This window comes from Oncorhynchus nerka, linkage group LG7 (genome assembly GCF_034236695.1).
Source record: "Oncorhynchus nerka isolate Pitt River linkage group LG7, Oner_Uvic_2.0, whole genome shotgun sequence".
NCBI classification, from domain to species: Eukaryota; Metazoa; Chordata; class Actinopteri; order Salmoniformes; family Salmonidae; genus Oncorhynchus; species Oncorhynchus nerka.
This window is the reverse complement of record NC_088402.1, coordinates 25,600,490-25,614,170: the sequence shown is the minus strand read 5'-3', so window position 1 is coordinate 25,614,170 and position 13,681 is coordinate 25,600,490. Positions and strand designations below refer to the sequence as shown.

General features: G+C 41.3%; 1 protein-coding gene across 1 annotated transcript; it reads left to right on the top strand.

Annotated features, from left to right (window-relative positions):
- The first annotated feature begins 1,076 nt into the window (after positions 1 to 1,076).
- On the top strand, positions 1,077 to 11,762 carry LOC115131350 (proteasome subunit alpha type-2-like). The gene is made up of 8 exons (XM_029663013.2): positions 1,077 to 1,199; positions 5,906 to 5,982; positions 6,271 to 6,403; positions 6,636 to 6,758; positions 10,907 to 10,988; positions 11,086 to 11,159; positions 11,278 to 11,335; positions 11,484 to 11,762. Exons 1-8 carry the CDS (start codon positions 1,099 to 1,101, stop codon positions 11,598 to 11,600), a joined length of 765 nt encoding a protein of 254 aa, XP_029518873.1. The 5' UTR covers positions 1,077 to 1,098; the 3' UTR covers positions 11,601 to 11,762.
- Positions 11,763 to 13,681: the final 1,919 nt, after the last annotated feature.

Here is a 13,681-nt window from a genome sequence, read left to right as displayed (position 1 = left end):
AGTGCAGAAGTTGTCGTATGCTGAAGCAGTGAAGAAAGTAGCGGAAGATGGGTCGAGGGCGAGGGACCCTGAGAGGAGTGGTGTGAGTAGTAGATCTGTACCAGTAGGCCAACAAGTGATATATGCTTCAGTAAGATTTAATTTGTAGCGTTTATTGCAGTGGTTATCAACTGTACTGCAGGGATGGAACGCAAGTCGCAGAAAATTGGGGTTGTGATGGCAGCTGCAGAGAGGTATTTGGGTGTACGAGACTTGAAGTCAGAAGTGTCCAGTCCTTTCAGGCTGTTGGCTTGAGGGATGACTAGATATATTTAAATGGTGGAGTAGGGTGGTGTGTTTTTGGTGAATGTAGGGTATTTTCAGTGGTGGAAAAAGTACCCAATTGTCATACTTGTGTAAAAGTAAAGATACTGTAACGACCCTGGGTTTATACGCGCGGATATCGACTCTGCCGTTTGAGCATGCTTTTGCGGCACAGTTGATAGCGCGCTAGACTTCGGGATAGAAAGTCGAGGGTTTCGACACCTGCTCCCTGCTGTTTCATCGCAATACCTACAGGACTCAAGTAAAAGTCACCCAGTAAAATACTACTTGAGTAAAAGTCTAAAAATATTTGGTTTTAAGTATCAAAAGTAAATGGAATTGATAAAATGTACTCTCCAACACGCAGACATAATTTACAAACAAAGCATTTGTGTAGGTAGGCATTAGGGATGACCATTGACGTTATCTTGATAAGTGAATTGGACCAGTTTGAATTTGACCATTTTCCATTCAAAATGTAACGAGTACTTTTGGGTGTCAGGGAAAATGTATGGAGTAAAACGTACATTATTTTCTTTAGGGATGTAGTGAATTAAAAGTTGTCAAAAATATAAATAGTAAAGTACAGATACCACAGAAAACTACACAAGTAGTACTTTAAAGTATTTATTTTACCTTACACCACTGGGTATTTGTTTATTTTATTTTTTATTTTCAAGGAAAGTTTAAGGGAGTTATACTTCAGTCTAGTAGGTGGCGGTAATACATTATTTATTGGATGCCAATCGCGGTTAAACCTCATCGAAGAACAAACAGCGCATTGAGCGGAACTTCATGAAGCTCATTTCCGCCATCTGGTCCGTCCAGCAAAGCTTTCCCCAAGACAGATCAACAATGGCTGAACGAGGATACAGCTTCTCCCTCACTACTTTCAGGTAACTTAAAACAACAATATATTTCTGCGTAGCAACACAAGACGTAATCAATTAACACCTTACCATGAAGCCATTTTCCGCGATAGCTGTGATCTTTCTCTTACTATATGGCCATTTAAATGCACTTGAGGCAACACTTACAAGAGATGCAGTGTCACGCCGATGATAGCTAACGTTAATGCTTAGCTAACTAACGTTATCTTCCTACCGCTAACTGTTGTTGAAGCCACTGATGTATAGCTTGAAGCGGGTTAGTTAGCGTAAGCTAATTCATCTCCAAGATGGTTAACATGTCTAATGTAGGCTATCTAATGTCAGAATTATGTGTACTGCAGTTGCTATTTTTGGTGTTAGCAAGTTAGATACAATCCCCATAGCTTCTGTGTAACGTTAACTGGCTGACGTTAGCTTGCTAACGTAAACTCACCCCATTCCGTACAAATGTGCACAACCGCAACATTCAAACGAGGCTACAAAGAATACTAATGGGACTGTAGCGACTGTGTTGACTTCAAAATCGGGGGTGTGAACTAGGTTTCTATTCCAGCGTTGATCGACATGGTAATGGCTCTATAGTATTGGAGAAAAGTTGAAAGAATGGACTCTCCGTTACACCGGGACGTGTCATGTCGTAACGTACAGCAAGCATAAAGCAACTATTTCTGTTTTACAATCTCTCTCCACCTGGTGTTGCACTACTCTCATCCTTTAAAAACAAGAAATGGACAGTGACGGGGGTAAAGGGGGGGATACCTAGTCATTTTTTGCATCATCATTGCATGCGATCATCATTCTCAAAGCCGCTGTTTATTCACGGCCCTAAAAACCCGATTCAAATTCGACACAAACCTTCAAATAGGTATGTAATGATACATTATATAAACTCTTTATAGTGTTTTATTTACATTTTAGAGGCGATAAGTGATAAGCTGGACAGATCGAGTGGGGGAAAAAAGCAATTTTCCCACATCTTGTAATATTCATGTGTAAACATACTGAATTGGATGCATTTTACCGCCATGTGCTATGATTGGTTAAGACCACCCAAATGGTTAGGTCATCGGCAGGTTGATCCTGGTTGGCGATAAGTGAACATGCCAGTTATAGCTAGCTAATAAAGAGCTACGTTAAGAAATATCCTGTAGTACTGCATTTTATTATTTTGTACAAAGTGTGCAAAACAAGACATGGTGTCAGAGTAAAAGGTCTTAAAATATGAATTTTTCTGGAGTTCCTTCACCTCGAATGGACTGGGAGTCTACAAACTTACCCAATGCATGGTGCAAGTACAAACAGCATGTAGAGCTAATCTTCACGGGTCCTCTGAAGGACAGAGGAGAAGAGGGAAAATGCAGCTACTTGCTACTCTGGATCGGTGAAAAAGGGAGAGATATTTACAACACATGAACACTTACCGAGGCTGAATCAAAGGTACTGAAAACATACTACGATCGTTTTGAAGCATATGTTGTGCCGAAGACCAATACGATTTTCGCTAGGTACAAATTCCATGAGAAAGTACAGGGAGCTAGCGAGTCTTTTGAACAGGTTGTGACAGAGCTGCGTCTGCTTGTGAAAGACTGTGATTATGCAAACAAGGATGAGATGGTCAGGGACCGTATTGTATTTGGAATACACTCACCGCGAGTGAGAGAAACTTTTGAATGTTGGGTCTGAGGTAACGCTGGACAAAGCTATCGACATAGCCAGATCTCACAAGCTAGCACAGGCTCAGATGAAAACCATTTTGCGCGGTAGCACGAGCGCATTACGTGAACAAGCAGTGCACGCAGTCAGGCAGACCTCAAAGCACACCTCCGGTGCACAGAGAGCGGGTTTTAGAACTCCTAAACAGAGCGACACAGACTCAAAATGCCACAAAACATGTGGATATTGTGGATACAAAGTGCATGGCGAACAAGGAAATTGCCCAGCTAAATGCAAACGGTGTACTAAATGTGGAAAATTGAATCACTTTGCAAAAGTGTGCAGAGCTTACCGTGGAAAAACAGTACACACAGTGAGTGAAGATGAAATGTCAATCAAAGAGTCAAATGCTGATGAACTGTTTATTGATTCAGTGACACAGAAAAGTCAAATATCAAAGACTGAGCAAGCCTTTGCTGACATTGAGGTAGGAACACAAGGCACAAAGCTAAAGTTCATACTAGACACTGGTGCACAAGTAAACATTATTCCTCTGAATAAGTGCCACAGCTTGACATCTGAATGCGAGCTACAGCCCACCACGCGCAGACTGACTGGTTATGATGGTGAACAGCACCCAGTAAAAGGCACATGCACTTTCAAATGCAAATACAAGGAAAGTGACATGATGTTGGACTTTTATGTTGTTGACACTAGAGCACCTGCAGTGCTAGGTCTTAAAGCATGTTTAGACATGGACCTCGTCAAGCTAGTTTTATCAGTGGCAGTACCAGTAGAGACAGACAATGTACTGGAGGAGTTTGCTGATGTTTTTACAGGAATAGGATTATTCCCAGGAGAATGTACCATTCACCTTGACCCAGACGCAACCCCTGTGGTCTACCCACCAAGAAAGATTCCCCTTGCTCTCTCCGTGCCCATCTGAAGAAAGAGTTGGAGAGCATGGAGCAATCTGACATAGTCACCAAGGTTACAGAACCGACTGACTGGGTAAACGCGTTAGTGGTGGTAGAGAAACCACGCACAGGCAAGCTCAGAGTATGTCTCGACCCAAGAGACTTGAACAAGGCTATCAAACCCCCATTACCCTTTACCGACGCTAGATGGCATCACACACAAGCTAGCGGGAGCACACTACTTCAGTGTCATGGACGCTAGATCAGGCTACTGGGCTATCAAGCTCACAGAAGAGTCATCTAAGCTCACAACTTCAACACACCGTTTGGACGCTACAGGTTCCGTCGCCTGCCTTTTGGGATTATCTTAGCCCAAGACGAGTTTCAGCGAAAGATTGACGAAGTGTACGAAGGCCTCGAAGGATTTGTGGCCATTGTGGACGACATCCTTGTCTATGGTCGAACCAAAGAGGAGCACGACCGAAACCTCCGCATGATGCTGCAAAGGTCCCGTGAGAGAGGAGTCCGGCTCAACCCCCACATGGGCATGGAAAAGTGCAAACCGAGAGCACGGGACATTTTGTTTTGGCCCGGAATGTGCAAACAAATAGAGGACATTGTTGGTAAATGCGCCATATGTCTTGAACGACGCCCCTCAAACACCAAAGAGCCAATGTTGCCTCACTGTATCCCAGACCGACCCTGGCAGGTCGTGGCAACCGATCTGTTCAGCTGGAACAACGAGGACTACATCGTAACAGTGGACTACTACAGCAGATACTTCGAACTCGACAAGCTTTACAGCACCACATCTGCAGCTGTGATACACAAGCTGAAAGCAGCCTTTGCCAGGCATGGCATTGTAGAGACTTTAATATCTGACAATGGGCCCTGTTACAAATCAAACGAGTTTGATTCCTTCACAAAAGCATGGGAGTTCACACATGTCACCACAAGCCCACATTACCCTCAAAGTAATGGCCTTGCTGAAAAATCGGTGCAGATTGCTAAATCACTCATGGATAAAGCAAAAGCAGACTAGAGACCCCTACCTCAGTCTCCTTGAATACCGCAACACTCCAGTTGACAACTTCAAATCCCCAGCCCAGCTATTGATGAGCCGCAGACTTCGCTCAATCCTTCCCAGCACCAACCAGCAGCTGCAACCTGAGGTCGTCAGCCACAAGGAAATGCATGGAAAATGTGCACAGAGACAACAACAGCCAGCTGACACTGAACGTTCATATCACATCCGCACCGCAGAAGGAGCGGTGTACCGCCGCAATCGTCGTCACCTACTGAACACAAAAGAACAACACACTGATGAGATGAACTGTTCCCCTGAAAGAGAACGTGATGGACTAAACACACACAGCACAACATACACCATACTTACCTGCAACACCACAAGAACTGTTGACTGACACAGAAGCATGCTCGGCATCATATCGCACAAGGTCAGGAAGAGAGGTCAAGCCCAGAGCTGTCCTAGACCTGTGAAATGTCAAAGGGTGTAGGCGGATCGCTGACCTAAGAGTTCCAGACTGTAAATGTTATTGAAAGTTCACTTGAAATGCTTTGGTATTGTATTTGTTTGAAATGTTAAGATGTTACTTCTACAGTGAAAGCTGAGTTGCTGAGAATTCCTTGTTTGAAAAGTAACAGTATGTTGGATTATTGTTTCAGTCTGTTGATTCAGTTGGTGTAGAATGCAATATAAATGGTTACTTACCTTGAGTTCAAACTACAGAGCATGTATTCAAAAGAATCCCTTAGAATTCCAAAACTAGACATCTCTCTGTCTCACTATCACTCATTAGTTTCGCTTCCCCACTCTACATTTAAAAAAAGACCCGACGGGGCTCATTGTGTGCTTGAATAATGCAGAAACGGGCAGTGTTTAGGTAATGTAAATGATTGTTGGAAAGGGGAGAAATTGTGCTTTACAATGGTATTGACATTACAGTTGATCTGGAAGTATTACGTTTTGGGGGCGCTAAAATAAGGGCAATTGTACGGACGTTACATAGCCACAACTATTCGGGTTTTGACTACACAGCTAACTAGTTAGTGAGATATTTAGCTAGTTAAGTTAGCTAAATGGTTGTAACTAAGATTGAATACCTTCCCTTTTTCCAACAGCCCCTCTGGGAAACTGGTCCAAATTGAATATGCCCTGGCAGCTGTAGCCGCAGGTGCTCCCGCTGTGGGAATCAAAGGTAAGTACCTAGCTAGTAAAAACAGCAGTTTGATGCAGGTAGTTTGCATCCACCCTGTCTATTAATTCGTGTAACACTTTTAAAGCCACTTTGATACCCGAAGTGACTTTTTCATAGCAGTTTAGTGAAAGTGTCCCCTGTTTATTCCGTTTTTCATTCATCACTACCCACCCAATTAAACACATCAACAGGGTTGTACAAGTCACTACTCAACATCACCTTCTTAAGTAGCCTAATGAGAGCTGATTCCAAGCATTGAATTTTCATGTATTTTTGTTTCCCTTCCAGCCTCAAATGGAGTTGTCTTGGCAACAGAAAAGAAACAGAAGTCCATCCTGTACGACGAGACTAGTGTTCACAAAGTGGAGCCCATAACCAAACACATCGGCATGGTGTACAGTGGCATGGGACCTGACTACAGGTAATGAGACCTCCTGCTTAATGGAATTTAACTTCAACACAGCATGTACTATTCATGACACTCCCTAGGCACTCGAGTATACTGGCCACTTCATAGGCACATTGTTGTTTTTCATAGAATAGGCCTATTTGTAAGATGTATGATCAAATAAGGTAAATAAACAAAGTGAACTAAAGCTACAGTCCTCGACTGTATTGAGTACTCAGAGAGATGCTTTTTGTTGTGTTGACAGGGTGCTGCTCCGGAGAGCCAGAAAGTTGGCCCAGCAGTACTTCCTGGTGTACCAGGAGCCCATCCCCACAGCTCAGCTTGTTCAGAGGGTGGCCTCTGTCATGCAGGAATACACACAATCAGGGTATGGAGTAGGTTGAAAGTCAACTGTTTATTCAATGTTTGTTTTCAGACTGTTGAATAAAAATAGTAGAAAAACTCTATTAAAACCCAATTATGATAAGTGTACCATATTAGGTATTAGATAGTTAAACTACAAAAAATGTACATTATCTTGTAGTTTACCAATAAAATGGGCTGGTGGTGACGTAGACATACTTGGTATTCATATTCCTAAAGATATAAATGAACTTACCCCAACCAATTTCAATAGAAAGTTAGCAAAAATAGATAAGATTCTATAACCATTTATGAAAAAATCACCTTGATTTACTCTAGTGCTCAGTTTACTTGTTTTTTAATTCATATGAGCAAAGAATATTTACACTAATATACTTTATTTGGCACTCTAAGCTAGAAAATGTAAACGTACCTATTTATATAATGAATATGCGTATGGGGGGCTGAAAGTTTTCAATTTTAAAGCCTTAAACCTGTAACTAAAAGCTTCACTGATACGCTTAACCCTGAACTGGTTCTCCAGTAGATTACTAAGAAAGGCTCATCCTTTGTTAAAAAATGATTTATTTTTCCTTTAGATAACTTTTCATTTTCGATTATTTGAAAATGAAACTGTTCAAAGTCGCTGTTTTTAAACAAGCCATACAAAGGTAATTTCAATTTTATTCTCCAGAAAGACAGAACAAATATTATTGTTAAACTGAAATATACTGATAAGCTTCTTTATGGAATACATTTTATTTTTATTAATGATATTATGAATAGGAATGGTGGAGTTATGTCATGTGCAGCTATGGAAAATATATGAGAATGCTTGCTCAATCCAAAGTTAAAACCAACTGATTGAAGCATTACTGTGAAAAATGGAGGTGGAAAGTAGAAGAGGGAGAAGGTAGGGAACTTTTTGGTCCGCCATATATCAAACACAAATTGGCTGAAAAAGATAGTCATACAGTGGCTTGCGAAAGTATTCACCCCCTTGGCATTTTTACTATTTTGTTGCCTTACAACCTGGAATTAAAATAGATTTTTGGGGGGTTTATATCATTTGATTTACACAACATGCCATTTTTTTTTATTTATTGTGTAACAAACAAGAAATAAGACAAAAAACAACAACTTGAGTGTGCATAACTCCCCCAGTCAATACTTTGTAGAGCTAACTTTTGCAGCAATTACATCTGCAAGTCTCTTTTGGGTATGTCTCTATAAGTTTGGCACATCTAGCCACTGGGATTTTTGCCCATTCTTCAAGGCAAAACTGCCCCTGCTCCTTCAAGTTGGATGGGTTCTGCTGGTGTACAGCAATTTTTAAGTCATACCACAGATTCTCAATTGGATTGAGGTCTGGGCTTTGACTAGGCAATTCCAAGACATTTAAATGTTTCCCTTAAACCACTCGAGTGTTGCTTTAGCAGTATGCTTCGGATCATTGTCCTGCTGGAAGGTGAACCTCCGTCCCAGTCTCAAATCTCTGAAAGACTGAAACAGGTTTCCCTAAAGAATTTCACTGTATTTAGTGCCATCCATCATTCCTTCAATTCTGATCAGTTTCCCAGTCATTGCTGATGGAAAAAACATACCCACAGCATGATGCTGCCACCACCATGCTTCACTGTGGGGATGGTGTTCTCAAGGTGATGAGAGGTGTTGTGTTTGTGCCAGACATCGTGTTGTTCTTGATGGCTAAAAAGCTACATTTTAGTCTCATCTAACCAGAGTACCTTCTTCCATATGTTTGGGGAGTCTCCCACATGCCTTTTGGCAAACACTGAATGTGTTTGCTTATTTTTTTTTTTTTCATTAAGCAATTGCTTTTTCTGGCCACTCTTCCGTAAAGCCCAGCTCTGTGTACGGCTTAAAGTTGTCATATGGACAGATACTCCGATCTCTGCTGTGGAGCTTTGCAGCTCCTTCAGGGTTATCTTTGGTCTCATTGTTGCCTCTCTGATTAATGTCCTCCTTGCCTGGTCTCTCTTGGCAGGTTTGTTGTACTGCCATACTCTTTACATTTTTTAAATAATGGATGTAATAGTGCTCTGTAGGATGTTCAAAGTTTTGGATATTTTTTTAAATAAACCAACCCTAATCTGTACGTCTTAACAACTTTGTCCCTGACCTGTTTGGAGAGCTCCTTGGTCTTCATGATTCACCTTACTTAGTGGTGTTGCAGACTCTAGGGCCTTTCAGAACAGGTGTGTGTATACAGTTGAAGTCGGACGTTTACATACACTTAGGTTGGAGTCATTAACACTCGTTTTTCAACCACTCCACACATTTCTTGTTAATAAACTACAGTTTTGGAAAGTCGTCTTTGTGCATAACACAAGTAATTTTTCCAACAATTGTTTACAGACATGATTACACTTATAATTCACTGTATCACATTTAAACAGCTTGGGAAATTCCAGAAAATGATGTCATGGCTTAAGAAGCTTCTGATAGGCTAATTTACATAATTTGAGTCAATTGGAGATGTAATTGGATGTATTTCAAGGCCCACCTTCAAACTCAGTGCCTCTTTGCTTGACACCATGGAAAAATCAAAAGAAATCAGCCAAGACCTCAGAAAAAAAATAGTTGACCTCCAAGTCTGGTTCGTCCTTGGGAGCAATTTCCAAATGCCTGAAGGAACCACATTCATCTGTACAAACAATAGTACGCAAGTATAAACACCATTGGTCCACGCAGCTGTCATACCGCTCAGGAAGGAGACGCGTTCTGTCTCCTAGAGATGAGCGTACTTTGGTGCGAAAAGTACACATCAATCCCAGAGCAACAGCAAAGGACCTTGAAGATGCTGGAGGAAACAGGTACAGGTACAAAAATATCTATATCCACAGTAAAACGAGTCGTATATCGACATAACCTGAAAGGCCGCTCAGCAAGGAAGAAGCCACTGTTCCAACACCGCCATAAAAAAGCCAGACTACATTTTGCAACTGCACATGGGGACAAAGATTGTACTTTTTGGAGAAACATCCTCTGGTCTGATGGAACAAAAATAGAACTGTTTGGCCATAATGACCATTGTTATGTTTGGAGGTTAAAGGGGGAAGCTTGCAAGCCAAAGAACACCATCCCAACCGTGAAGCACGTTGTGGGGGTGCCCTGCTGCAGGAGGGACTGGTGCACTTCGCAAAAAATATGGCATCATGAGGATGGAAAATTATGTGGATACATTGAAGCAACATCTCAAGACATCAGTCAGGAAGTTAAAGCTTGGTCGCAAATGGGTATTCCAAATGGACAATTTTCCCAAGCATACTTCCAAAGTTGTGGCAAAATGGCTTAAGGACAACAAAGTCAAGTTATTGGAGTGGCCATCACAAAGCCCTGACCTCAATCCTATAGAAATTTTGTGGGCAGAACTGAAAAAGCGTGTGTGAGCAAGGAGGCCTACAAACCTGACTCAGTTACACCAGCTCTGTCAGGAGGAATGGGCCAAAATTCACCCAACTTATTGTGGGAAGCTTGTGGAAGGCTACCCAAAACATTTGACCCAAGTTAAATAATTTTAAAGGCAATGTTACCAAATACTAATTGAGTGCAGGTAAACTTCTGACCCACTGGGAATGTGATGAAAGAAATAAAAGCTGAAATACATAATTCTCTACTGTTATTCTGACATTTCACATTCTTAAAATAAAGTAGTGATCCTAACTGACCTAAGACTGAATTTTTACTCAGATTAAATGTCAGAAATTGTGAAACTGAGTTTAAATGTATTTGGCTAAGGTGCATGTAAACTTCTGACTTCAACTATATGTATGCATGTCTACAGTACCATTCAAGTTTGGACACACCTACTCATTCCAGGGTTTTTCTTAACTTTTTTACTCATTTCTACATTGTAGAATAATAATGAAGACATCAAAACTATGAAATAGCACGTATGAATTCATGATGTAACCAAAAAAAGTGTTAAACAAATCAAATCTATTTTAGATTTTTCAAAGTAGCGCCCTTTGCCTTGACAGCTTTGCACACTCTTGAAATTCTCTCAACCAGTCTAATGATGAATGCTTTTCCAACAGCTATTCTAATCTGATATCATTCAATTAATGTAAAATATATATATTCCCAATGAAGGCATTCGCGAGGGAGTCAATTTGTTTCATATAGGCTTAAATGTTTTGTCTATTGCTGCAGGGGTGTCCGTCCTTTCGGAGTATCCTTGCTGATCGCTGGTTGGGATGAGGACAGACCATACCTTTTCCAGTCTGATCCATCTGTAAGGGCTCGTTATCACATTTTGCTATCTGAACATGTTTACCTTCTGTATTTCTTGTGAGATTATGATGACATCATGGTTTGATTTCTCTACACAGGGAGCATATTTCGCCTGGAAAGCAACTGCTATGGGGAAGAACTACGTCAATGGTAAAACATTCCTTGAGAAAAGGTATTTCAATCTATTTCTCCCCACTCCAATTGGCACCATACTCACAACAGTTGAGGTTAAACTGCAGCTGTTAGTAACCCTTTGTATACATTTGAGGTAAATTGAATGTCTTGCTCAGATACAATGAAGACCTCGAACTGGAGGATGCCATTCACACAGCTATCTTGACTTTGAAGGTGAGTTACTCTCTTGAAAGCCTCTCCTGCTGGGCTTCTATGCGTTGATGTCTGATGTCAGACACACGTTTATTAAGAGACCAGCCTCTTGTGATTTTCTTGCATTTGGGTCATGAGCAGAATCCTGAATGCTATATTTTATTCACAGGAAAGCTTTGAGGGTCAGATGACCGAAGACAATATTGAAGTGGGGATCTGCAATGAAGCCGGCTTCAGGCGACTGTCACCCGCAGAAGTGAAAGACTACTTGGCAGCTATCGCTTAAAACAAATGTGACTTGTGTTAGTGTGATTTGATTGTTTATCTTTGGTTATTTCAAAAATAAATTGACTCTACTGTATTTTCAACATAACAGCATTTATTTGTATTCCAGTCCCTCCCTTCTGACAAGCTCAGTAACTTTCAATAAATTCCAGAAAGTAAAGAAGCTATCATGTCTTTGTTTTACATCTGTAACTTGAGCTTCTCACAAAATAAAAATAAAAATTTCACACAATAGACAAAATACACTACATGGCCTTGTCAAAAATCTCATTACAAAATTATAGGCATTCATATTTTTTGTATTTTATTAGGATCCCCATTAGCGGTTGCAAAAGCCCTTCCTGGGGTCCACATGAAACATAATACAGAACATCATTAGACAAGAACAGTTCAATGACAACTTATCTCAGCAAAAAAATTAATGTCCTCCCGCTATCAACGGTTTATTTTCAGCAATTAACATGTGTAAATATTTGTATGAACATATCACGATTCAACAACTGAGACAAACTAAACAAGTTCCACATACATGTGACTAACAACTGGAATAATGTGTCCCTGAACAAAGGGGGTCAAAAGTAACAGTATCTGGTGTGGCCACCAGCTGCATTAAGTACTGCAGTGCATCTCCTCATGGACTGCACCAGATTTGCCAGTTCTTGCTGTGAGATGTTACCCCACTCTTACACCAAAGCACCTGCAAGTTCCCGGACATTTCTGGAGGTAATGGCCCTAGCCCTCACCCTCTGATCCAACAGGTCTTAGACGTGTTCAATGTGATTGAGATCCGGGATCTTCGCTGGCCATTGCAGAACACTGACATTCCTGTCTTGCAGGAAATCACGCACAGAACGAGCAGTATGGCTGGTGGCATTGTCATGCTGGAGGGTCATGTCAGGATGAGCCTGCAGGAAGGGTACCACATGAGGGTGGAGGATGTCTTCCCTGTAATGCACAGCGTTGAGATTGCCTGCAATGACAACAAGCTCAGTCCGATGATGCTGTGAAACACCGCCCTAGACCATGACGGACCCTCCACCTCCAAATCGATCCCGCTCCAGAGTACAGGCCTCGGTGTAACGCTCATTCCTTCGACGAAAGCCTTAAACATTTATGGCAATTTAGCTAGTTAGCTTGCACTTGCTAGTTAATTTGTCCTGGGATATAAACATTGAGTTGTTTTACCTGAAGTGCACAAGGTCCTCTACACTGACAATTAATCCACACATAAAACGGTCAACCGAATCATTTCTAGTCATCTCTCCTCCTTCCAGGCTTTTTCATCTTTTAATTTATATGGTGATTGGCATCTAAATGTTCATATTATTACCACGACGACCGGCAACACCGGTACCTGCTGCTATAAACTAATGAGGAGATGGGAGAGGCAGGACTTGCAGCGCGATCTGCATCAGAAATAGCAAGGACTTCTATTTTAGCCCTTGGCAACGAAAACGCTTGTTGACGCGCGTGAGCAGTGGGTGCAATAATTGAATAACATAGATTTCTAAATTTATTTTGCAACGAGTAGTCAGGGTATAACACGGAACACATACATTTATTTTGTCCCCCCACACCAAACGCGATCTCGACAAGCAGGTTAAAATATCAAAACAAAATCTGAACCAACTATATTAATTTGGGGACCGGTCGAAAAGCATTAAACATTTATGGCAATTTAGCTAGCTAGCTTGCACTTGCTAGCTAATTTGTCCTGGGATATAAACATTGAGTTATTTTACCTGAAATGCACAAGGTCCTCTACTCCGCCAATTAATCCACACATAAAACAGTCAACTGAATCGTCTCTAGTCATCTTTCTTCCAGGCTTTTTCTTCTCTTGACTTTATATTGCGATTGGCAACTTTCATAAATTAGGTGCATTACCGCCACTGACCTCGTTCGTCTTTCAGTCACCCACGTGGGTATAACCAATGAGATGGGAGAGGCAGGAGTTGCAGTGCAACTGATTTATATTTTAGCCCTTGGCAATGCAGACGCTTATTGGCACGCGTGAGCAGTGTGGGTGCAATTAGAATAACAGATATCTACATTTATTTTGCGACGCAAGCGGTGTACTCA

Excerpts from the sequence above, each read along its gene's own strand:
- LOC115131350 (XM_029663013.2), top strand. The coding sequence starts at position 1,099 with ATGAAGCTCATTTCCGCCATCTGGTCCGTCCAGCAAAGCTTTCCCCAA. Across the intron at positions 6,759-10,906 it reads CAGGAATACACACAATCAGG|GGGTGTCCGTCCTTTCGGAG; the intron begins GTATGGAGTAGG and ends CTATTGCTGCAG. Across the intron at positions 11,336-11,483 it reads CAGCTATCTTGACTTTGAAG|GAAAGCTTTGAGGGTCAGAT; the intron begins GTGAGTTACTCT and ends TTTTATTCACAG.